The sequence below is a fragment of the Diplotaxodon limnothrissa genome, linkage group LG5 (genome assembly GCF_057381915.1).
Source record: "Diplotaxodon limnothrissa isolate DT_005_m linkage group LG5, D_limnothrissa_male_GT1.1, whole genome shotgun sequence".
NCBI classification, from domain to species: domain Eukaryota; kingdom Metazoa; phylum Chordata; class Actinopteri; order Cichliformes; family Cichlidae; genus Diplotaxodon; species Diplotaxodon limnothrissa.
Window position 1 is genome coordinate 36,777,106 of NC_140600.1, and position 26,543 is coordinate 36,803,648.

At 40.6% G+C, this 26,543-nt stretch overlaps 3 protein-coding genes across 4 annotated transcripts; all 3 read right to left on the bottom strand.

Moving 5' to 3' along the window:
* Positions 1-1,122: 1,122 nt before the first annotated feature.
* Positions 1,123-6,030, bottom strand: timm17a (translocase of inner mitochondrial membrane 17 homolog A (yeast)). Its single transcript, XM_085354679.1, has 6 exons — positions 5,971-6,030; positions 3,937-4,036; positions 3,593-3,656; positions 3,110-3,238; positions 2,333-2,443; positions 1,123-1,645 (listed from the first exon to the last, which is right to left on the bottom strand). The coding sequence occupies exons 1-6, from the start codon at positions 5,994-5,996 to the stop codon at positions 1,569-1,571; spliced, it is 507 nt and encodes a 168-aa protein (XP_085210805.1). The 5' UTR covers positions 5,997-6,030; the 3' UTR covers positions 1,123-1,568.
* Positions 6,031-8,354: 2,324 nt separating this feature from the next.
* Positions 8,355-12,755, bottom strand: lmod1b (leiomodin 1b (smooth muscle)). 2 transcript variants are annotated; one of them, XM_085354681.1, is made up of 4 exons: positions 12,682-12,755; positions 12,314-12,589; positions 9,306-10,994; positions 8,355-9,227 (listed from the first exon to the last, which is right to left on the bottom strand). In XM_085354681.1, exons 2-4 carry the CDS (start codon positions 12,587-12,589, stop codon positions 9,201-9,203), a joined length of 1,992 nt encoding a protein of 663 aa, XP_085210807.1. In that variant the 5' UTR covers positions 12,682-12,755; the 3' UTR covers positions 8,355-9,200. The 2 variants fall into 2 exon arrangements, with proteins under 2 accessions (XP_085210807.1, XP_085210806.1); XM_085354680.1 differs by having other exon boundaries at positions 12,314-12,755.
* Positions 12,756-14,824: 2,069 nt separating this feature from the next.
* Positions 14,825-24,628, bottom strand: shisa4 (shisa family member 4). The gene is made up of 5 exons (XM_085354682.1): positions 24,394-24,628; positions 21,097-21,274; positions 18,754-18,890; positions 18,470-18,661; positions 14,825-17,660 (listed from the first exon to the last, which is right to left on the bottom strand). Exons 1-5 carry the CDS (start codon positions 24,470-24,472, stop codon positions 17,620-17,622), a joined length of 627 nt encoding a protein of 208 aa, XP_085210808.1. The 5' UTR covers positions 24,473-24,628; the 3' UTR covers positions 14,825-17,619.
* Between the last annotated feature and the right edge of the window lie 1,915 nt (positions 24,629-26,543).

The following is a 26,543-nucleotide window of genomic DNA, read 5'->3' on the forward strand; positions in this document are numbered from 1 at the left end:
AAGCAGTCAAAGCTGATTCTTAAAACTTTACCAGCCATCAATTATAAGACTTTAATGATTATTGATGACTTTATAGGGGAAAAAGGTCCTTGAAAGCAGTTAATATAAAAATGACCTACTCCCTTTAATGATTGAGCCAAAGTAGAGCTGACAGCTGACACAACAAATTAACAGTAAACTAATCACCAACAAGTTTTGGGACTGATTAAGCATGCTTTGTGTGTCACTGTGTTAAAAATGTGTTTTGGCTTCCCAAAACTAAACATTATGGTTGGGAAGGTTGCTTATGATGGGTATTTTACACAATTTCCTGACCATTTATAATTAAATATTTTTAGGGGAAGCTGCTGTTGCTTTCCCTATCTTTATTTATTGTTCTGGGATTTTATCAGCTTCAGAAGTAAAGTCTGAAACTTTGCCACGAGTACGGTTCTAAAAATCAAACAGCCCACTTGCCGTGCGAGCTGCATAATTTTCTCATCCGGTGTCCACCTGTAAATTTGAAGCACTGGCTCTAGAAGAGATAACTGGTGCGTGACACGCACATGCAAGAATGTGAGAGGAAAATGCTTCCTTATGTGTCCTTTGTAAATACATCTTTAAAGAGTCAGCTGCACCAAGCTGGGCAGGCAAAGAGGGCAAAAGTGGGTTTTTTTTGTTTGTTTTGCAAGGAGTTCCCTCTAGTGGAGAAGCAAAATCCTGCTCTAGCTTGTAATCTACAGTCCATAAATGTATTCATAAAGCTCCAAAAGACATACTTTACAACTTATTTCTTTAATGTACCAGAGTACAATCTGTCATACAGATTTAATACAGAATACATCAATCCCTTGCTTGAGTTCTCCATTTAATATTAAATGTCTGCCTCAGTTTGTCATTAGCAGTCTTTTTCTCACTTGTGCTGAATGTAAAAACCACCATCACATAAAATAGAACAATCTGACACAACTCCTTACCATTGAAAAATAAATAAATCACTGTAAAACAAACTAAAATATTCCAGGAATGGCATCTGTGTGTCTGTGGTAAGATGCTTGCCTTCATAACTCTGAATAAAGTCAAAAAATTAAAAAAAAAAAAAAAAAAAAAAAAGGCCAACCAAGTGTTGCTGGCCAACCCAAGCATGACAAAAAAGGCAAATATAGATTAACATAAGTGAAAGCTTTACTGTATGTACATATAATTAATTATGTTCCATGTGTGACATATTTTTGATAGATTCAACATCTCAGATTCTCTATCAAGATACATGCAGTTTATACTGTATGTAAACAAAATAGAAAAGCACATCTCATCCTCACAACAACTCTCAGCTGTCTGTATTTTACCACAGCTAGGTGAAACAGATGCACACGACAAGCCTGACAATGGCAAAAGGCAGATGTGTACATGGCTCCTGAAAGAAGGAAAATGGTGACGTGTTTTGTCGTTCGCTTCTCCGACAGTCCATAAAGTTGGGTGCACTTTCTACCGTTTGATGTGTGGTACTCTGCACCGCCATTTCTTCTTTTTAACTTCAGCAAGGAATTCACAAAAGGCCTAGAGGATAAAGAGGTGAGGACTTCCTCTCACTGATATTGTCTGTAGTCTCCAAAGGGAGAGGTGGGCATGGGAGCAGGGGCAGGTTCCTCTGCAAACTGAGGTCCTAAGGAGGAAAAAATAAAACTCAGAGTGAGATCGGTGCCAAAAGTCTAAAAGAGCAAACTGATGAATCAAAAAGACTTCCCAAAGGTCCTCACTGACATATGACGACTGAGTGTTTTTTTCCAATTATTTAAAAACAGTCACAAATTAAAATAGTCAGTTTCTTCAGAAAGCTGACTCAATCTTCAAATATTCGCATTTTGCCATAACTGTAGTATCATCACTGATAAACACTGTTTCAGAATAAATTTTATAATTTGATCATTTTTGTCCCACAATTCAAACACAAGCAGTAAAATTTAGAAAATTTGCAGAAGAATCAGATGAGATTTATCACACATATTAGACCTGATGTTTATAATCCATGCTACTGTGTGGTGACTGAATACTGTTTTCGGCAAAGCATGTGAGCAAGCTGGGGGTTGACTAACACTCCTAAAGTACAGTCAACAAAGATAAACATATCAGGTGCTGGGCAACAAGAGGTGAAGTCGCAGTACATTCAGTGTTTTTTTTCTTTGCCGCAGTCATGTCATCTTTCATCTAAGTATTCTTTCACGCCTGATGGCTTCTGGTGGTTAGGTAGACTTTTATGTACAGTAATTTATCACAATGGGTGCTCGTTACATAAAACACTCTTCAGTCTCTTTCACTGAATTTATAAAAAGATCACCAAAGTATTACTCACCAGTTGGAAGCTGTGAAGAGGCAAACCTAGTAAGCAGGATTCCAGCGCCCTCTATCAATGCCAGCAGGATACCCCCCATGGCGGCAGAGCCAAACATGGCTACCGGTCCATCTATGGACAAACCAAGGGCATTAATTGACTAAAATCACATAAAACATTCATTTCTGCACTTAAAAGGTATATTCAACAAGACTGAGATGGTACTGTTTGTTAGAAAATGTTCCCACCATCAATTTTTGTATCAGTTTTATTCCACTATTTTTGGATACAACTTATTATAATCCATTTCAATGAAAGGTATATAGCACAAGTGTTTTCAAACTACTTTCGGCTGCTCACCATTGTCGGGCAAATGTGTAAACCACTTCTGTCTATTCAATCTTTTGTTAAAGTTGTTCAGAATTATATGAGGACCCCACAGTCCCTGTACAAATAAGCTTCAAGTTTTTCTGCTCCAGTAAAGTAAGCAAAATGACCAGAAAGTGATGCAAAAACGAATCTATAAATAGAAGTAGACAAAAATGAAAACATGCAGACCAGTTACAAGAATCAACAACTCCATTTCCTCATACTGATTGCAGGAAAGTCTGAAAACTGGGTTTACTGGACCAGCTGTTGCAGGTTTTGTTTCTTTTTTAAGAAACTCCCACAAGAAGCCACTGAAGAAAAAAGCCTGAAAATCTCACACTCAGGAGGGGTTGTAATAAATGTGGACATGCATGTGAAAGCACATTTGCTGTTTGTATGAGGTATGCAAGTTTTCTGTTGACTACTCACTTCTTGCAGCAAGAATAGCTCCTGTCATGGCCCCACTTGTTATTGAGTTCCATGGATCCTCCTTCCCTCGCACTTTTACTAAACCACAGTCAATCATGGAGAAGAGGCCTCCCCATACTGCGAAGCTACCTGCAACACGCCAAAGATTTGCATCAGCTGAAGAAGTTATCATTGAAGATACGCTTGTCACTTTGTCAAGCAATCACCCGCGTCACATATTTACATAAGTGACTTCTACCACTAACACACTTCAACAGCAAATAAAGTATTAATAATTCTGCACACAGATTATGCCTTCAGGCTCCAATAGCAGCTTATTTAATTAAACGATAATTACTTTAATATACAAAGTTGAAATATTTCCCAAGATTAATTTGTCACCATCGGAACTGCAGACGATGTACAACATGCTGCTGACTACAGCCCATGTTCTTTACAAAGGAAGAGAAATGACCTTTGAAACAGTTCAGCAATTGTTCTTACCCCCGAGCTGTGGGGCTCTGGTCTTGATAGCAGTTAAGCTACCCCTCATTCTGTGGCTCATCCCCTACAAAAAAGAGAGACAAAAAACATGCATCAGTGGAAATTCACTGTCAGGTCAGGATTTCTGAGACCAAAGATTCAGAATTTTCAGATTATGACTAATAACATAAGTTGAAAAAATTGTGGGTCTTTGAAATTCAGGTTGGATTAAAAAGAAAATTTCCTGTTTACAGGAACAGAAACACTGCTTTATCATCGAGTGTCTTTGAGTGTGACACTGACCCCAAGGACAGTACCTTGAATGTCAGCTTTGACTGAGGCCAGAAAACAGTCCTTGAACTTACCGAGGGTGCATTTCTGAAGCCTTTCACTGCCTGAAATATTCCTCCTCCAATAGCTCCCATGGTGAAAGCTCCCCCACAGTCATCCACAATCCTCCAGGGGCTAAAAGCAGAACACAGACATTTTAGTTTGTTTAAGTTAATAATGTCATGACATTTGAGATCTCTCATTGCATGTTCATAACAATCTCTTAATGTTCCCTGTAAGTCTAAATTAATCCAAAGGTAAAGGAAGAAGAACTAGTTTATTACTGGTAATATGACAATAAGATATAGGTCATCTGAAAACTCTAAAATCTAACTATACACACACACAGACTTGGCCTTTGAGAAGGAGACCGGTGTAACAGTGAAGCTGTGAAGAGTAGTCAGAGGAGTTTAAATATATCCAAAAGCAACCGACAGTGCACAAGAGAAGTGAAGAAGAGATTCAGCAGGGTGGTGGTGATGGAGACTAGTGTCAGCGCTGATTTATGACAGAAGCAAGAGTGAAAGGGAAGGTTTACAAAAGAATAGTAATGAGACCTGCTGAGATGTATGATGAGCAGACAATGGCACTAACAAAAAGACAGGAGGCTGAGCTGAAGATGTTAAGATTTCCACTGGCAGTGAACTAAGAGAGAATGGACGGGATTAGAAAGCTCAGTTTAAACAGAAACTAAGTTTGAGAGGCAAGGCTGAGATGGTCTGAACGTGTGCTGCGGACGGTTAGTGTGTATATATTTGACAAAAAAAAGATGCTGAATATGGACCTGCCAGACATGAGCAGAAGCAGAAGCCCTCAGAGAGGGGCAATGTAGTGGAGGAGGACATGCAGAGGGTTGGTGTGACAGAAAACGATGCTAGGTATAGGGTGAAATGGAGGCAGACGAAGAAAAACACACGTACGCGTGAACGCACACAAACTCACAGGGTCACTCTCTCTGTGTCCTATGTTAATAACCACCTCTGAACCAGCGTAAAACATGAAGTATTACAGCATTACAACATTTTGTTTGTTTGAGCAGTAAGGATTATACTTCACATGACCGCATCTCAAATTTAAACAAACAGACTGCACGTTTACTTCTCACATACGACTTTATTAGAAAGGGTTTACATGGTTAGATGGTTGCATACAATGTAATATGACTTCTGGTCAAAATCAGGAAAATGTAACCGTTTTAAATAATGTATGTAAAACTGGATCTTCTATTTACTCATAGCCATTCGTTTACGTAAACAGATGCACTACATCTTAAATCACGAAACGAACATTTTGCAGTGATATTGAAGGACAGTAACCTTGTGTCTCGTGTTTCTGACCATTAGTATGCGATCTTAAATTGTTATTAAAAGCTGGCCAAAATACTTAAAAACACAAGTGGGAGAAAAACAGCGAACCAGGCCAACCTTTTTGAACTTTTAAGAAGTTTATTTAGTTCACGGTTCTTATAAATTAAACCTAAACCAAAATAAGCATACACGAGGACAGCCACCGAGAAAAAATGTATGTATTTGTAAAAACATTTATTTTAAATCCTCAGTGACGCTGTTAAAAGTTCATAAACTATTTGAACAGGACATGTCTCAAGCTAGCTGAAGCCATCAGGCTGCAGTCTAGATAGCGCACAAGTAGCTAATCCAGCTAGCTTACTTGTGCGCCAAAGCAAAATAATACTAAAATAACTACTCCAACTTTTCCCGAATGGCTACCAGTATGCGGTTACAATAGATGTTATATGCCTTTTTTAAGCACCGGTTTGTGGGGTCAGTAAATTTAAAGCAATGACATGTGGCAATAAAACCGACAAGGTCACAACGTGACTTAGCCGTCCCGACGCAGTGCTCGCTCAAACTACCTTCACTTGTGTATGCGAAGTTAGCATTTCTGCTAACGGCAGCTAGCCGGCCGGTTTCGAGGTGTTTCGGTCGTGTCACGTGATATAAAATAAAAACATTAAACACAACTAACATGGCATGTATTCAAAACGCAGCCCACTGCAGTACACGCTGAAACGGTGTGGGAAACGGATTAATTTTAATTTTAGGACTCACCACGGCTCTCTGGCATACTCCTCCATTTTGTTCTTTGCTGTTCCGCCTGACGTAACGATTATCGAACACCTGACGTAACGACACTATAGAGACAACGTCATTTATTAAAGGAACAGAGCATGCAGGGACGAAGGATGAGCTTCAGGCTGCTGTCCTGAGAGTTTATTACAGCCTATTTCTTAAACCTATCCACAGAAATACAAAAAAAGATCTTGTAATGAATAGTGTAAAGTAAAAAAGTAGAACTGTTCAAGCACTATAGACTTGTATTATACTTGAGTGTTTGCTAATTCACATAACATGAAGCAAATTAAAGGACAGCCAGACAGGTATAAGAGAGTTTTGACATTTCTATCAACAGAAGCAATGTCACACTGATCACATAAAGTCTTATTTACAGTGACAAAGGTTAAGAAGCAGGTAGAAAAACAAAAGAACACCCCTTAATAAACTTTTTTTTTCACATTTCTGCAACACAAATAGAACTCTTCATAGCAAAATAATCACACTCTGCTGTGCTCCTAGTGTTTTCTTAGTAATAGCAATGCAATGTACTTAGAGGCCTTCTGATGGCACTGAAAACCAGTAATCTCAACATTTCATTCCTTCCCCTCTTTTTCTTCCTTCTGAGACTATTGGTCAGAGTAGCAGCTACAGCTAAAAGACAGAAGGCTGGCTCACTGCCCATTATTAGGAACAAGAAAGGAATGACTTACAGAGCAAGCCCTCATTGAGAAATGACCAAATATAGGCATTTTGTGGATGCAGAGACTGAGGCAAGGCTGCAGAGAGATAAACTGGCCTGCTGCTGCTGCTCTCTTTTTTCTCTGGATGATGGCTACCTTTCCAGCTGGTGGGTGGACACTAGACAGCTCCCAATGTTTCCACGTAGCTTTAAACACATTATGTAAAGAGCAACAGATAGAAGAAAAGTTCTTCATGGTCCACTGCAGAAGCACAGATATGCATGCTACGAAAACATTCACTAGTTGATATAATGTTTTGTGTCTGGTAAAGGTTCTGCCGTGCGGTTTTTAAAATTAATCCATCAAGAAATGCAGATACATAAATTTAAAAAATGTGAATCCATGTTTATTTCAGTAGTTAAAGTACGAGACACGAGAGGCCTCCTGCTTTCCTGGAAAGGTATTTTTTGGCATACGGACACCGCAAGTTTCCACCTTAGTCTAAGTAAGTCATGGGACCCCAACTAGCCACAAAAGTCATAGTGATGTCGTAAAATCCTGCTGCGAGTACAAGCCATTGCATTTTTGAATGTATATACAGCTGTGGTCAGAAGCTTCCATACATTCATCATAGGGATGAATGTGATGATCATTTGGGGCTCATAAGGATTTCTTCGAGCTGCTCCTTTTCCAGGGTGGAAGGATTGTACAGCATACATATTTATTTACTTTAAAATGCAAGAATTGGGTTTGCATTTCTTTTGGATTTTTTCCTATCCACACAGGGTCAAAATTATACACACAGGCTGAAAACAGACACAGACTCGAACCTTTTAATAAGCGCTGCTGAAGGTTTTAAAGTGTCTTTTAATTCGACAAGGCCGAGGCCTATTTGCTTCTTGTTAATGATCACGAGAGATTACAATTGGTAGATCCTCTTTGTCTCCATAAAAAGCATTTGTTAGACAGCAACCACTGAATTCCCCAATACTAGGAATAATGGCAAAGTCCAAAGAACTCAATGAAGTTGAGGAGAATTGTAGATTTATACAAGTTGGGAACATTTCATGGAACCATTTCTAAGCATGCCATCACAATTGTCTGAGAGGGTCCCTGCTCCAAAATCAACACCTTAAAGCACAACTAAACTTCCCTGCTGACCCCATGGACAAACCAAATGCCTTCTGGAGAAATGTTTTATGGTCAGACAAGGAAAAAGATTGACCAATTGTGCTACACTGACAAGAGTTATATTTGAAAGATTAGAGGTGAGCCTTTCAAGTTCTTGTTTTTCAAAGTAATTAAAGCTGTGTGCTGTACAGTCATTGCATCATGGATAAAGAACAGTTAAAAGAAAACATTAAAAGCCTGAAACATGCCCATGATCAGTGATGTAAACGTCTGAGCACATCTTTACTTGTACAAATATAATCATATGCACATATATAGAGAATTAACAAGATTATCATATACATAATTTCATTTATTGTAGCTAAAAATTATAATATAATAACAGATTCCAATCACTTCTATCAGACGGGTAACATTAAACTTGCAAACATAGCAGAATCTTTTATTGAAAACATACAGGCTCTGTAAGAAAAACATGTAATAATGTATGTGCTTCATTACAACACTCAGGTTTTTGCTAATCACATTAAATTTCCTTTAGAACTGATATTCACTTTTAAATAGCACATTAACCAACAGTAGTGTTGATTTAATGGCGTTTCTGACATTTTGATGTAAAACCCAGGCTAGAATGATTCTGCACAAAACGCAACATCAGATGCTGAAACTTATCTCCCTGCACTTCCTGATAAAATGCACGATGTAATTATTTCCATGCTAAGACTCATTCGTTATGTCTCAGGACTCCTGGGACAATGGGCTGCTTTCGAAACCTGCCTGAGATGTCTTGAGATTTGAGACACACAATCAAAGACCACCTTGACCTTTTTGTTTTCTCCACCCACCCAGATTTTCTTAAGTCAGGCCGCCATGTTTGTTAATTCCCTGATATTCCCAGTTTGATTTACAGATTTACAGCTGATAGGATGGATTTCCTCTCCACAAATAAATAACTTTTCAAATTAATCTCAATTACATACTGTTGAATATTAGAGTTTTATAGAGTTGTTTGAATCTCTTGTTAAGCTCATCACACACTCTCCCACACACTCACATTCAGATGCATATACAAGCCAACATGTTATATGATCGGCCTCGTATTATCTAGTGCAAATAACCAGCCAAGCGTCAGTATGAATGGAAGACAAACAGCCTCAAACCCATGGCACTCTCTGCAGAGAGGCCTTCATCACTCATTCTCCACAGAGTCTTTTTGGTCCAGTGTTGTTGGGAGAACTCATAGTGATGGCTGTTCTTCCAAACGTCTCATGTTTCACTGTCTTCATCTGCCCCACTGCACTTTAACCGGCCAGGGGAATTTATAAAGGTTATCCCCTAGAAACCCTCTGGTGAGATGTCTGTTCTCCCTCCCTTGCTCTTCTTCTTCTTCACTTTATATTCCAGCAGGAAATATCACTGCAGCCACTTTGGCACCGGCACCTGTGAGAAAAATAAAACGTTAGTGAATCCAAACACAGCATCGGTGAGCTAACCTCTTCGTCAACCCTTCTGATGTACCTTCTTCAGCTGTTTCTTATTGGTTCCTCTGATAGAGGCAAGCAGTTGGTCCCTTGAGTTCTTCGTACCACCTGGGCGGTTTGCATCCAGCATAGGAGGTGGAGGAGGTGGTGGTCCACCCCCAGGAGGAGGCGGAGGTGGAGCCGGACCTCCAGCTCCTTTTCTTGGAGTAAGCTTTGGCGAAGGCACAGGTGAAGGGATGGGTGAAGGTTTAGGCGAAGCTTTGGGAGAACTCCTCAGAGATCCTCCACCTCCGCTCTTGGGCACCTCAAGTGTTCCCTTCTTCTCTCCATTGGCCTGGGCCTGCTTCTGCTCCTGCAGGCGCTTCTGCCTCTGCCTGTCCATGTTGCGACTCAGTATGTTTGTCGTGGTCATTCTTGGTCCTGCTAACTCAAAGTGGTAGCCCAGCTTGAGCAAGGTGGTGTTGTCTTTCAGGATCTTGACCATCTCCATCTCGGTTTTCCCTCCGCAGATGTGCCGCTGGTTCTGAAAGCGCAGCTCGGTCAGCGTGGAGTTGTGCTGCAACGCCTGGATGAGAGACAGGATGCCCTTCCCGGTGAGATGGTTGGAGTCGAGGTTAATGCTGGTGATAGTCTTGTTGCTGCGGATCGTGCCGGCAATGGCATAAGCGACATGGTCGTCTGCACGGCAGTTAGCGAGAGCGAACGTCTTGATGTGGGTGTTGTTGTGCAAAGCTTCTGCAAACTCGATGAGCGTTTTCGTCTTGATGACCTCTGAGTTGTTGACGTTGAGCTCAGTGAGGGAGGGGTTGTTGCTTCGCACCTGCTGCATGAGCTCATCAAACATGCTCGAGTCTTCGTCTTCCTCCTCTGCCTCCTTCGCCTTGCTGTTAGGGCTGTTTTTAGAAGCACAGTTAGCAAGTTTCCCACTATCCTCAGCTTTCTTAACCTTACCGTCCTCTCTTTGCACCTTCTCCTCTGGTTTCCGCTCAGCATTAAACTTCTCTTTCACATGGTCACTGTGGTTAACCAACTCTTCTCTGTCTGTTCTTTTCTCCATCTTGTCACGTTTCACCTCGTCTTTCTCAGAAGGTTGTCGTTCGAGTTTGACATCAGGTTTGTTTTTGTATTCAGATTTCTTCTCCTCTGCTTTAGCCTTCTTCTCTTCTGGTTTACACTCTTGAAGCTGGCTCTCCGATGCCTTGCTCTGCTTCACCATTTTAGAGACAAGCCCCTGTGTCTTGATACTCTCCGTTTTTCTTTCCTTTTCCTTGCCCACATCTTTCTCGCTTTTTTCTCGTAGCTTTGAGATAATGTCTTTGGTTTTGCTGTCATCTCGTCTCCTGCAGTCTTCCCTCCTTTCTTTCTCTTTGCTCTCATCCCTTTTCTCCTGTAACTTTGAGATCATGTCTTGTGTTTTGCTGCCTGTGCTCACTCTGTTTTCTCTTCTGTCTCTCAGCCTGTTGTCCTCATATTTCTCTTTGTCACGGGCCTCCTCTTTCGTGTCGCTCTCTCTGCTATCCAGCTTCCTGTTTCGACTTGAACACCAGCTCCCGTCTTCTTTTGAACTTTCAGGACCTTTGCTGTTTCTGTCTTCCGCCTTGATATCTCTTTCATTTGAGACACTAGCTTGTCTTTGCATTCCCACTTTCATATCGTCATTTCCCTCCTGGCTGAGACCCATCTTCCTCAGGTACTCCTGCTTCCGGCTCTCTTTCTTCGGCTCTCCCTGCAAGAAGATGAGGAGTGTGATAAGGAAATTTTTCCTCATCAGTATGACAAAACAAAAAATTACATGGGTCATTTAACGTCTGTGAAAAGCAGCATGTCAAATGATGCAGCGCTCTAAGCACAATAAATCACAGCAGAGTCTCAATTTATTAGCTACAGAGCACAGAAAAAGTAGTATCACAGAATTACAGCAAATATTGCATGACATGTAAAGTATGATAAGACATCTGATCGTGCAGATGTGCTGTCTTTTATTGTACAACAGCGTCTCACAATAGGGCATGTGTGTTTACAGTCAGCAAAAGGACACTATCCATTTTTTTTAGCACAGGGATACATTTGCAGTGAGGAGCTCGCTAAGTGTTTGATTTGTGAGCCTCCATCTGTTTTGCTTCGTGAGGCCGTGGCCCTGGCAGATGCATCCTTAAAAGGCAGTGAGCGTAGGAGCAATCAACCAAGGAATTCCACCAGGCCGGGATTAAGAAGCTCCGCAGAGCCGCTGCTCCAACCACTTAAGTGTCTCTCTTCTAAGCACACAAACTGATTGAAATCATGCTAATACTAATGGCAATAAATTTGTGTAGCATCTCCAATGAATTACACAAATGCCTCTTGGAGAAGATGTTTGTGCTTTGCTTGTTTGGCAGATGACAATTAAGGGTAAGGAGTGGATGTAGGCGGGTCATAGATGGGGACTCACTGCTTTTCCTGGCACAGGAGTCAACTCTGGGGACTACTATTTTTAAGCTGATGGGACTCGGGGTGCATGAGGTCCAGTTGCTTCAAGTGAAATGAAAAATAGACATGAAAGCTATCCAGGGGGCTGTGGGTATTATGCAATGCTGTAGCCTATCAGTCAGTTTGATTTCATAGCTCCTTTTAAATCTGGTTATAATAATAATGAATAATAATAATGGATTGCATTTTTAATAGTGCTTTTCGGGGCCCTCAAAGCACTTTACAATTCCACTATTCATTCACTCTCACATTCACACACTGGTGGAGGCAGCTACAGTTGTAGCCACAGCTGCCCTGGGGCAGACTGACAGAAGCGAGGCTGCCATATCGCGCCATCGGCCCCTCTGGCCATCACCAGTAGGTAAAGCGTCTTGCCCAAGGACACAACGACCGAGACTGTCCGAGCCAGGGCTCGAACCGGCAACCTTCCGGTTACAAGACGAACTGCCAACTCTTGAGCCACGATCGCTCAAAACTGGCAAAGGGAAGTCGAATATAAACATATGAAGAGAGAGATGAGGATCATACTTCATCATAAAACACTCATGAGTCAAAGCCAAAGCATATTTCCTCACAAACCTCAAATGATCGTTCCCTCTGGCTGAGCCTCCCTTTGGTGTCTCTCTGTTTCGTCGTTGCATCCCAGACATTGTTGCTCATAGGTGGCTGCGCAGGTTGGTTCTCCTCTGCAATGATGAGCCCCTCCTCGGGGTTAATGTCTGGCACCTTCATCATGTCCATCTTCAGCTCCTCTATTTCCTCGGGGGAGAGGGTGGACAGCAGGTTGTCCAGGTCTGGGTCCTCGCTGACCTGGCGACCTATACAGGTCAGGCCTTTCATCTTTCGTCTGGACATCTAGCTCAAGCAAATCCCACGATTTAAATTCAAATTATAAGCTGACTATTCCTATGTGCTGATGTCCTGCTGTTGTGTCGTGTCCCACTCACCAAAAAGCCACCAGAGGCATCAATCCTGGTGCAAAGAGGCTGGTCTCAGAGTCTTGCAGCGAGGGTTACAAGTGACGAACTGTGAGAGGCTCGCATCATCAAAGTGGACTGTGAGGCTGGGACATTCTTCGAAATCCTGTGAAAGTGCATGTCCATATTTAGTTCAGGGTACACACTCCTTTAAAGGTAATGGGAAGGGCTGAAGTTTACAGAGATGCCAGAGCAGGCTTACACAGACTTCCTATTACACAATCTGTATTTATATTGGAGCCCAGTTCAGTGATGTTTATACAGTCGCTCGCAAATAAAAAAGTTTTATAAGAGCTCGCTTTTAAACCAGTGGGGATCGCTACTCTATTGTAGTCACACAGTCAATAACGTTTTGCTGTAATACAAAGGCCAGTGTATAGTTAATAAAATATTGTATGGAATAAAAATAAATACAAATATAATGAATATATGTTTAAAATATGCATACTGTATATATGATACTAAATATTCCCATAATATATTAAACATATATTTAATTATTTAATACAAAGATGTGACACTGCATTAGTGTTTCACTGTATATTTACTATACTTAATTTGAGCTTTTTTACTTTTTAAAGACACTTTATGGTATTGTGCACTCGACAGACACTTCATTAGGCACACCTTGCTCATTCTGGGGTCAGACCTCCTTTTGTCTGCACAACTGCTTTGATTCAAGAAGGTGCTTGAAACGTGCCTCTAAGATTTTGGTCCATATTGACGTGAAGGCATCACACAGCTGCTGCAGATCTCTTGGTTGCACATCCATGATATGAATCTTCTGTTACACCACATCCCGAGAGTGCTCTATTGGACTGAGATCTAGTGACTGTGGAGGCCATTTGAGTACAATGGACTCACTGTCAAGATCAAGACACCAGTTTGAGATGAGAGACTTTTCACATGGCGCATTATCCTGCTGGAAGTGGCCATCAGAAGACAAGTACACTGTTATCATAAAGGGATAGATGTGGTCAGCAACAATATTCGGGTAAGCTGTGGTGTTTAAAAGACACAAAGTTGGTACAAAGGGGTCCAAAATGTGCCAAGAAATTACCCCTAACACTATTATTCCACGACCAGGGCGAACTGCTGATGCAGGGCAGGGCGGATCCATTTGTTGATGATGTTTTTACCAAATTATGATCGACCGTCTGAATGTCACAACAGAAATCAAGGCACATTTTTCTAATATTCTACAAATTTGAGTTACTGTCGCCTTCCTGTCACCCTGAAGTAGTCTGGTCACTCTCCTCTCACCCCAGAGAACTGCTGCTCACGGGATATTTTCTCTTTTTTGGACCACTCTCTGTAAACAGTAGAGATGGTTGTGTGGGAAAATCCCAGCTGGTCAGCATTTTCTGAACTACTCATACCAGCCCGTCTGGGACAAACAACCGTGCCGCATTCAAGGTTACTTAAATCCCCTCTCTTCCTCATTCTGATGCTTAATTTGAACCTCAGCAGGTCGTCTTGACCAAGTCTACTTAACTTCAGCTTATTTTGTTTTGCATTGTATTAAAAACTTCAAAAACAAAGTTATGTGAAAAAAAGTAATTTTGTTTGGAGAAGAATTTATTTAAACTAAAAGCCATGAATAACAGAATGGACAATAATGAAACTGTTTAATCCAGAGAGCATGTGAAGAGTAGAAATATTGGGACTTTTTAAAAATTATTATTACTTAACATAACTTATGTCATGTATAAAAAGCTGTAACTTCTGCCTCCAGTGAGTAATCCTGTGATCCTACATTGTTTTCTCATTTCTTTCCTCCCAATATTTACATGCAAATATTTACAGGCAAAATAAGTACATATATTTAAAAAAAAACAATTTAAAAAGGGGGGTTACTTTAATAAAGTTATGATAAAAAACAATTAAATAATGTTTTTTAGAATTATGATTGTATTTTGAATCACACTGTATTGCTGGTATGAACTCATCCAGTGTGTAAGTTCCCTGTTAATATATAAAACACTTTCAAACGCCACATTTAAGCTGTTTTGGGGGTGAATGCAGACATCTAGTGGCCAGTGTTGTAGATAAAAATCACACTTCTTTCTTTAAACTCAGAAAGAAACACAGACAGCAATTTGTTACATTCCAAAGTTAAATTTTATGTTAAAAGAAATAAACATTTTCCAGTCACTTTATTTTACAGTGTCATACCATCCATATGACGACAGACATGAAGCCATACCTAGACTCTGAACCTGATGTAAGTCATTAAAACACACTCATGGAGTTGGTTGGTTTAGAAGCACAAATGAACAGAAACATCACTGATGTTATATCAAACTACTTATGAAAGCATCTTTACAAAGAAAATCCCAGCGTCTTCCTTGTGCTTTACAAAGGCTCGACAAATCTGTACACTTGGACGTCGGCATCGGAGTGAGTAATTTATGCTGCAGACTAGCTGTGACAGTAATATTAGCTCTCAGGCATTAACATTATGTTTGAGCTGCTTAATACACTACACCTGAAAAGACAATCCAGGGATCACCTATTAGGAGGCATCGTGTTTTTCCAATTCGAACCTTTTAAAGAAGGATCAGGGATGCCCTCGAAGCTAAAGGAGATTTACAGGTTACGGGCCCTGACTGGAGCCCAAACCTGCAAGGACAAATTGAAAAGGACAATTTGACATTTTGGGAAATCCACCGTCTGCTTTCTTGCCGACTTAAAGCCAGATGAGAAGGCTGTTAGAGCCAGGAGCTGGCAGGTGGACGGCTAGAGGACGACTGGCTGGGGTTACGGATGGGAACATGTTGAGGTTATGATCAGGAGAAATTCACGCTGACAGAGGAAAACAGACTTCACCTCCCCCAGAATCGAATCTCAAGGCCTGGAAACAGTGCCTGACACTTATTAACATATGTTTATTCTGTGCAACACCCTGTGCTAGCATTCAGATTTTTTTTAAAAGTTTCGGTAGGAAGTTTCTTTTTTAAACCAAGACCTTTACCCTGCTTCTAGTCTGATGCTGAGGTAGGCTATCGGCCACTTGCTTCTCCTATAATTAACCACACATGTGCAGAAAGGGACTGACCTGATAGCAGAGTGTGGTGGGTACCACATGAGTGCATTTCCCAACAGCTCAACCGTTTACTGCAACTACAAGGCCTCGAAATTTCAAGATAAATGTACTTTTTACTACTTTTTTTTTTTGTTGCGGCTTGATGGCAACTGTTTCACATTTTTAAAACATAATCAGTGTACAAGTTTATTCAAATAAACTGACGTACCCAGGAAGCAGTTACGATGAGCAACACCATTATGAGCTGCAACACCTGTGTTAAGGAAGCCAAAAAGTCTTTATTAAAAAGTCTTTTAGGTTTAATTATTTTTGCATGTATTTATGCAGCACAAAATTAATACAACTACAGAAAATGTTACTGCTTGATTCAATGTAGAATTTTGTTTTGTTTTTAAGCAGAGGATTACAGACAATAACTACATTTTGCCAATATATCAAATGTGCCAATAAAGGGGGGAAAGCAACAAAAAAAACCAAAAAAACAAAAAACAAAAACAAAATGTGCACCCGTCAACAAGAAAGCAAACACCTTCTCCAAAATGTCAAACGAGTCCTTTAAAGAGAGGGGATCTTTCAGCAGTAGTCGTTTTTGGCTTCGTAGCTTAGTCCAGATGGTGAGAACCCATTCACAGTTAAAGGTAACTTAAATAGTAATAAATAGTAAATGGAAAGATGCCAAACGTCATATCTCATGGTACAATAAAAATACACGGTTTTAAAATAACTCGTTACAATATCATAAAATATTTAGTTGAAGAACAGATTTACAAAATATTCATTTAAATAGTTAATCTCTTTTTTCCCATGGTTAGTTACTGTAAGGCGGGATATTTTATTTTAATCAAACAGCGTGACCTGCAACTCCCCTGTCCTGATATGTTAGAAGGAATAGACGTTAACACGGATTTCACTGTGAAACACCCTACCCGTCACTATGGAATTAATCAAGACTAATTTCTAATTTATTTTAAAATCAGAAAAGAAGCAGAAGCGGACAGGTATCTTTGACCAGGAAGCATGCTGATGTTGAGATCGTAAAAAAGGGTGCCACTAATAAACTACTTCAAAGTAATTACTTGTGTCAGATATTAGAAAGACGAGACAAAGTTCAAACCAACAGTTGACAAAGGGCTTCTTACAAAGAACTGGGAGAACCGTTTAGATCTATAAAGCCACCTGCCTTAGATCCAAACATCACTTTTGCAATCAAACGTGGATCCCTTTTTTCCAGTTTATTTTTTTTTGCTTAGTTAGAAACATCAAAGACAAAGAAGAAGCACGTGATGCTATGATAACCGGAGAAAGTGGATCAGTAGCAGAGATTACCTGGAATGGAACCACAGGCAGTTATCAATTTATTCAAACTTAACAAGGGGGAGGAGGTAAAACATTTTTTTTTCTTTTACCAAATAAAGAGGGACAGCATTCTTTTCTAGAAGGTAACAAGCACTCTCTTTTGGCGACAACCTGTCACTGAGGTGAGTGTTTCAGATCACGAGGCTGATGAAACAGCGCCAAGACGCAGAAGTCGCCTCGCTTTCAGGATCATGTGACGCCTGCCCAGGAGTCAGGCGTCAGGTTGCAGGACAGACTTTGATTTACATTAATACTGTGGAAAAGTAGGACGACGCTGCAAATGAACAACTAAAACAGAACTTAAAGTGCCTCCTGTTTTCTTTCACAGGCAACCCACTGCTAATCGAGCCGTAGCGGTTATTTTAGCGTGTGACTGTGTGCTTAACTGCATCTGCGTGTGTGTGCATGTGTGTCTGTGTGTGGGAGAAAGTGCTGCTGCCTTCTTTTGAAACAGTCCCTTTGCTCAGCTGCAGTAGTGTCTCGCTGTGTGCGTGAAGAGGAGCCCATCAGTGACCAGGATACTGAGGTGGAGAGTACGGTGGTGGGGCTGAAAAACAAGTAGAAAAAGAAGACACACATGCACACACACAGTCAGCCTTTCACTGTAAGTCTAGAAGTTTTTGCCCAGATTATACCAGTATTTTAGCTCAGAGCTAGGCATGTTCATGAAACAGACTACAACTACATAGAATACACATGGCTGGGAAACCAAAATAGTGACAGGGTAAGAGTGAGAGAGAGTTTTAAATGTCACTGACATTTATGTATTTGGTGATTTAATGAAGCTGATGAAAACAAAGTTATAAATATTCATACTGAGGGCACGAAAAACATCCATGCTAAATTTTACAGTTTATGGGAACAGTTGCTGGAGAATAAAAAAAAACATGATTAAACACAAGTCAGCTGGAAAATTGTCCCAATCTGTTCAAAGGATTAGTGAAAGTTTTAATCGGCTGGGAGCATTAGGGGAAAAGTCCTCAAATTTAGCAAGACTCACTATTAAAATATGACACAATGTTGTGAAAGTAGCAAAGATGTGAAACTAGTGAAGAGACTATACAGTTCTCCTCTGAGGGAGGAAATGTTCCTAATCAGAGAGGACAATGTCCAACCATTGGACAGAACAAAATTCAACACATGCTGGGGTGAACTGCACTAAAGTCTCTAATATTTAAAAAAAACATTATCAGGTGATCACCCAAAGAACCACGTACACAGTATGTTGGCACATCATTTTTTGCTTTACATGCAAAAGCAGTTTTTGTTCTTGATTGTGATTTGACATATACTGACATGACCAGGAAACCCTGCAGCCATGTGAGCTCACTCTGAGGGAAGTTATGCAGGTCTTACCCTGGCTGTATGCAGGATCCATGGGGCGTGGTACGTACGGTCCAGGCTGCATCATTGGGTACTGTGGAGGCATGCCAGGATACTGGGGCGCCATAGGGTAACCAACGGGTGGATACTCTGAGGGGCAAATTGGTTTACCATAAGCGTCGTACATGGGCTCAACCGGGTAGCTGGCCATGGGGATCTGCTGAGCTGTGGGTTGAAGAAGATCGCACAGTTACGAAGGAAAATCCATACTTCATGGTCGTCTGCATAGACATCGACATGACAACGAGAGGTCTCACCATCATAAGGTGTCCTGCCCCTCTGCTGCCTTCTCTGGTAAAGGTAACAGCAGGAACACATAAAGCAGCAGACCATGGTCGCAATGATGGCCACAAAGAGGAGGATGGAAGACGCAATTCCAGCTAAAGTGGTGGGGCTGAGGAGAAGAAGAGTGGAGGATGTAAGTTAAAAAGGATTCATTTCTTCCTTTGATCATTCAGCCTCATGTTGTTCCTCCCCCCTCTGTGCTGCTAATTATGACTCACTCTGGAGGGAATTAAAGCCGAGGTGGCTGTGATGTGAAGCTTTCGATTTAGCAAAGACTGACCCCAACGTCGCATCCCAGCAAATGCCTCAAACTCTCCACCTCTCTGTCTCGACCCGATTCCACCACCTCATGATCTCAGAGAAGCAACAAAGCCCTCCATTTTATCTTAGCCTCCTCTGCCCACTGATCTGATCTCCCACCAGGCTCAATAAGCCACACGTTATCTGCTGGGTGCTGAACAGTGCCGAATGGTTTAAAATGCTGTGGAGAAAAACTGTCATGCTGCAGCCTCAGATACAAACATGCTTAGACTAGCATCAGTATTTTTCCCAGCTAAATGATTTCTCTCATTACAGGAGACTCACAGAAAGATGAGCCACCACTGACCAGATATTATAGTCAACAGAACAGGCCGTGCACAAGTCTGTGCATGATCATAAACCTCATCCAGCTGTTCCCAACATAACACAACAAGAGGGGACACAGTGACATTTGTAACAAAGTCTAACCCCTTTGTCATTTCGTGTTTGTGGCAGGACTTTTACTTGCGCATTCTTGACTCTGTTATGGTTTGTGTGAAAAACAAACTCAAAGGTCTACTTGTTAATTTTCTTCTAAACTACATTTTTTACTTCCTGATTGAAAACCAGGGGAGGAAGCTAAATGCTCCAAATAAGTTACTAAGTAGAGTTAAGGTGTAATGACTTTACTCTATTTCACTGCAACACACAGAAAACATGTTTTACAATTATTGTGTCCTACATTTTACCATTTTTAACAAGTGTTATCATTTGGCTTTAGTTATGAATCTACAGCTAACATCCATTTTCAATATCCTTTTGTTTGCAGTGCCATGAGAGCGTATAAGTAGATGCTTCCTCTACGGTTCCTGTGTGTTCTCAGAGTCCAAAGATACGTTAGGTTAATTTGTAGGTTTAAATCGGCCTATAGATGTGGATGTGAGACTGCGTGGCTGTCTGTCTCTCACTACGATGTAATCCACATAAGTGGCCGACGCCATGTCCAGCCCTTGTGCATTTGCGTGGTGTTTTATGTGTTGATTACCTTGTGGTTGTGTCACAGTGTTTAATATGCGGTGCCAGCCATGACATAAACAAATAAACTGTCACGGTTCTTTTACCGTCCTGGGTTTCCTCTCTTGGCTGAGGTCAGTTTTTTGTTCCCTCCAGAGTTGAAAGTATTTCTCCCTCAAGTTTTTCCACTTCTGCGTAGATTTCTTCAACTTCATTCTGATGGTTTCAGCCATCTACCTCCAGGAATTTCCTGACATCTGTGAATCCTTATATTGTGGCTATGATTATTATTCCTTATACCAATGTGACGATTCATGTTGAAAAACTGCAGTGAAGAATTAGCCAGAAATGCACAGGAGTCGACGACAGTACAGAACCGGCCAATCATAATCACTGTGGGCTGTTACATTTCCAGAGAGGTTCACAGCGTAGGTTACAAAGTGGGATTTCAGAGAAGTTTGTGGTTACGATGCACCTACAGCATAGATTTAACTCATTAGCGTGTGACGGTGCACATGGACTTTCACCCTATGTCAGCAGCCATCAGCTTCAGCCCCCACTATAACCCTAAGTTTGATAAGCATCTAAGAAGATGGATGAGTATACAGTTTCAGCTTTTCTAGGATAACTGTCCATTGCTAATTATCCTAAACTTTGATCGATCCATTAGCTGTTTTCGTGGCTTTACACAACCTTTCCGGTCTTTAAGGCCCCATCCCAATCCTTTCAGTAATACTGTTTCTCACTTTCAACATTTTATAGGTTTGCACTAAAGCTAACAATCTGCAAATCCTCCTTTCTCAGTTTATTTAACCAAGTGTCACAAATTATTTGGAAATAATGACATTTCACAGACTTTCTGAGAGTTGCCCAGAAGCTGAGCGTCGATGCTTAAGGTCTGGAATCTAAGTTGGAGCTTTGTGGAAAACCATGCTTCGAGGGGATAAAAAGCTCCTGCAGTGATTGCCTTGACTCGAGAACACAAACCGTGACGCTTGGTGTCAAGTAAATGAATAAATAAGTAATAAACCTGAAGCCCCTGCTGCTGCGTCTACACCCACCTGAACTGGAAGAGCATGCAGCGTTTCTGCTCTCTCTCCGTGATCATCTTGAAGGCGTCCAGGCAGCAGTAGCGTCGGTTGCAGTTCCCACAGCAGAACGTGATGAGAGGGCAGTCGAAGCCGTTGTGCCAGGTGCCATTTTTATCCACATACCACAGACACTGCTCGTTCCCACTGACTGCAAAACAACAAGAGCAACACAAAGTGAAAGGGAGGATGACACAACAGGGGAAGTGATCAAATAACTGGCTATGGAAGGAAGCAGAGAAATGAGGAAAACAGCAAGCGCTACTTCACATGGCTCTTTAAAGTGATTATCTTCCTTTTTATCTCTCCTTTTTGACACGCCGTTGTTTGTTTGTATCAAAGTCCTGACTGTTAATTTACAGATCCAGCTCAGGGTTGCCTCGAGCAAATCATAAATATGTATTTTGAACATTTCCTGGCACTTCTTTCTTATATTTTTCTTATTCCAGACCAGACAGTCACAATGCATTATTCAGCAGTTCCCTGTGGCAGAGGCTGAAAACTGATTCGGGCTCCAGTACTGGAAGGTACCCAGGAGATTTAAAGGACCTGAATGACTGCAACTAAAGATCACTTTCACTCTCAGTAAATCTGACAGTTACCTCTTCTATTAAAAGACGAGGTAAAGCACCAAAGTCCTTCATCTGAATATGAAGTACGTATTAAATATTTGGCATTTTTGAGTGAAAACTGACCTTAACGGTTAATTTAAGGCCTTAATTTTTGCCATTATTAAGGAAGATCCACACACAGCCACCACAAAATCTGGATGAAAGAAAACTCAGTTTATTTTCCGCAGTCGACAGGCTTACAAAAAAATGATGATTCACACAAACCTGCGAAACACATGCTGTCTCCTCAAAGAATAAACACATTATAAGCCCTTAATTAAGCTGAAAAACGAACGCATGATTATCCTTTCCACATCGTATAATTTAAGGCAGCGCTAAATTACAGGTCACAGTGTGTTTGTGAAGGCTTCACTGCTTTTTTATCCATCAGTTTTCATGTGGAGCCTGGGAGAAAACCGACACACTCTGGGTTTTTCTGCTTCACATTTGGCTTTTGGGGGGTTGACTACACACGACTGGTTCACATACTGCAAAACCAAGAGTTTTACAACACAACCAATGTGTGCTACGCTTAAATAAATGAAAGGCATTTTAATAAAACTGTGTTCACATTTTTAAAAAAACATAACTTTACTACAGTACTGGTGATTTTGTTTTCCACACAGAAACATTACACTAGGTCATCCAACCCGAGCTGCAGCCCGTATGTAAATAAGATGACACATTTAGCCCGAGAGAGCTGCTTTTCCATACTGAGCAGAGCACATTAAACTGATGGAAACTTCACAAAGGCCGTCTAGGCCACAGTATCGAGCCAAGACTTGTATAGACTTGGCTCCTGAACTAGCTGACACTAAATTTGGTTCATGACCTTTGAGTGTTAGCCCTGACAATGCAAGTTGTCCAGCTTTATACAAGCTTTCATTTAAAAAAAAAAAAAAAAAAATCTATTACTGTTTGCTGTTAGCATCATTTAGATGCTTGCACTGGTGTGGCCCGTCTCTAAAGCACCACTGGGCCAACTGCGACACAGCTTAACTTGCTGAGTAACAGAAGCAGCCCGGCTGCAGTGAATCCTACCTCTGTTACAATATTCTGTACTTGAAACCATTTAAAGAGGTTTTAATTTAACTTTATGAGCCAAAGTTTAACACATCATACTGGCAGGAGTTTTACTTGATTGTATTAATCAGTCCACGCCATTTAAACCAGCGTGGTCTGTACAATACAGTGTAGTTCATTCTACAAACTGCAATTACTACGGCAATAAACATTTAAACTTTTAAATTTAAGCCCGAGTTTGAGTCACAGACTGTATAAAAAGACAGACGTGGCCACCGTGACGTCACATATTATGCAAACTTGGGGATTGAAAAATAAACCACATATATATTTAATCTTTATTTCACCAGTGCTTTAAACCGTATCACAGAGATAGATCGTAATTCAGCTTTATCTGACATTTTTTTAAGATCTACCAGGTTCTGCAGAAATCCTGGGTGCCGTGAAGACAAGCGAAAATCAAACAGAACAGCTGTTTGCAAGTGATAGGGAGATTTCACAGATAAGCAGGGAGCATTGTAGCTTTATATATAAAAATATGTCAATGTTGTAGTCCCCTTAGGCTGTCTAAAGGGCCAGGAAGCCAGATCATAAAGTGCACAGGGATGTATACTGCTCACTGAATCTGCTATGCTACACAGAGTCCAGGCAGCAGCTGATGCAGATCTAAAAGCGCAAAAATGATTCAGATCTTGATATATATATACTACCTGGTATTATCTGTGCATTCATACAGTTTTTTTTAAGTTATATTAAAAAGTAGTTTTAAGTATTAGCCTTCCAGCACTGTCTTTAAACTCTAGTCTGAGCAGTTCTGCTGGAGAAAACATCTTTTTTTGCTTTGTGTTACCACATATTAGACACTATATATAACAATAGCGATATACCAGGTTATTTCCTGCGTATAAAATATATAAAGACTTGGAAAAGACTCTTTGCATCGACTACATGTGGACAACTCTTGCTTAAATGCAAAAAGCTTGTATATTATCAGCCAACTTATACGTCACCCAACTCCACTAAAAGGTCATATATGCATTTTTCTATATGAATGCTTAATATTAATTATTATTTTTAAATATGAAATAAAGCTTTTTTTATTTTATTTCTATTGATATATTAAGCTTTAACACACTTCTAATTTTGCTCCAGTATGTACAAACACGTCTGAGTCCCTTAGCGCGGTATCAGCCATGAGTTACATGAAGATAAATCAGATTTTCACCTGAACAGGTATCTTAACGGTAAAGCACGAGTCAAAACTAGCTAGCTCCCGGTTCTCCGCTAACTATAGTAGATTTAACGAGCAACGGCAGTTCAGTTCATTTAAACATGAACTGCTGCACGATAGTTCCCGTCATAAAGGAGCCAGTGAAAGCTAAACGTGTCCGCTGAACAGCGTTTAGTTCCAGTGATTTAGGCCTAAAATAAACACCGAGGCTCCGGGCCAACAATTAAACAGCCAAAAGCGCTTTGAGATCACGGTGACTGCGGCTCGGTGTGCGGGATAAATAAGCAGCAGTGCCGCAGAAAAGAAAGGGGAAATAGAAAAGGAAAAAAAACGGAGGCAGGGATCAACCGTTACTCCGTTGCCGTTAGCTAGCGGCGGGGCCTGGATGGAAAGCTACAATCTTACCCTGAGAAGTGCTGAGGACGACGGCGAGCACCGCCAAAGTCACCGAGATGAGGGGCATGTTTCCCCCCGGAAAGATCATTCCCGTTTGGATTTAAAACCGAGTAATTTTAAAGAGCAGGTGTTCTCATCGGTGTGCACGAGCAGACAGAGGCGCGCTAACGGTCGTTCTCGTGCATTATCCTGGCCAGGGAACAGCACGGGGGACGGGACGGCTCTGACAGTCCGTAATTTATCCGTGGAAATGACAGAGCGCTGCTGTGACGCCGCTCACCCGGGACGAGGGGTGTGCTGCCTTCACGGAACGACTGAAACGTTAGAATTATGCCCCATCACTCGGCCGTCGACAGTTACCAACAACAAAAACCAAACCGCGTCACCAGTATAATTACAAATCATAATGGAACGGAAATACATCTTTTTACTCAAGTACGCAAATACACAGTAAGCCTTTCACATTTAACAAAAAGATAATTATTATTAGCAATAAACATATCAAAGGTACTCATTATGCACAGTGGTCTTTATCTGCATGATGCGCAGTATATCAAAAAGCATAATCACTGACTATGGGTCGCCAGGACTGACGTAATGAATGAATTAAATACACCATTAAATAATTTATTAAATGTGGCAATAATTAATTAAAATTGGTAAGAATTAACTTAAATGGGAACTAATTAAATGAATATTTTTGACATATTTAATTAATCAATTATTGACACATTTAAATAATTATTTAATGGTGTATTTAATCAATTCATTATGTCAACCCTGGCGTTCCATAACTGACGTGAACATCGTTTTGAATGCTTAGTATATTGCAGGATGTCTCGTTAAGAGCTCGCGTTGTCGAGCCGCCTTGAATGAGTCTTCCTACCCCCAGCCTGCACTGTCTGGATTTTAGCAAGTACCTGAAAAAAACTGCTTTCTTTAATGTCACACTGTTGCTAAATATCCTGAAACCGTGGAATGACCACATGTTTGAAAAACCTGTTATTTATAGGAGATTAAAATAAACCACCTAACTAAGCCATATAAGCCCGGGTTCATTATTTTTTCTGTGAAAATATGCAACTATGAACCTCATTTGTATGAAGTTTCATTAAGTGGAAGGAAAAAACAGAGATACGAAAAACTTTTTAAATACTCTCTCTGCCCACACAGCTGATCCTGCTCACCTGTTTGACCTTCTTAGTAGCTTTGCTACAATCTGTTAAGCTGGGAGACATGACACATTTGAAAGGAGAAGCACTCCACTCTGCACACACCAAACACGCTTAACGATAATGTGTGTTATGGACATTTTTTGTGGTGTTTTATAGTCATCTAAGTAGTGTTATATATTAACAAACTTTTAGATGGTTCAGATCATTAAAAATAAATAAACAATAGATAATTTTGTATCTACTCAGATTATCTTTAAGTTTTTAATTTATGATTTCATTTATTAAGGGAAATAAGTTATCCATACACAGCTGGCCCTATGCGAAAAACGTTATTCCATCTTCTCGTTTAAACAGAAGCTGTTTGACAAAGTGAAGTAAGCTAAAAGATCTCAAAAACACATGGCACAATCTGAAGGAAGTCGAGAACTGACGAGAAACACATTCAATGACATGTATCAGTCTGGAAAGGGTTAAAAAGGCCATTTCTAAGGGTTTGGGACTCCAGTGAACCACGGCAAAGCCCATTATGCACAAATGGAAAAAACTTGGAACAGTGGTGAACCTTCCCAGGAGGACAGATGCTTTAGTGTGACCTTAAACAGTTCATTCATGCTAGAAAAATCTCCAATACGGCTGAATCAAAGCACCTCTGCAAAGAACAGTGGACCAAAATTGCAACATGCCAAACAGTCTGAGCTGTTTGGCATGTTGACATTCATGATTAGCAGATTCTGTTTTTAAATCCACATTAGCTTGTGTTGCCCACAAAGGTCCATTGGGGTAAGGAGCTCAGGAGCGAGCATAAACATCACATCCTTTTAGATTTTCTTGGAAAATTTAGTCATGAGTTCTATTAAAATAGAAACCAATCTACAGGAAACTCATTTTCAAAGAATCTGTTTGCATATTGGCATTATATCCACAACCTTTTGGCCTCTTTTTTTTGACTAGAACTGCTTTTCTCTTTTTACCTCTTGGGCTTCC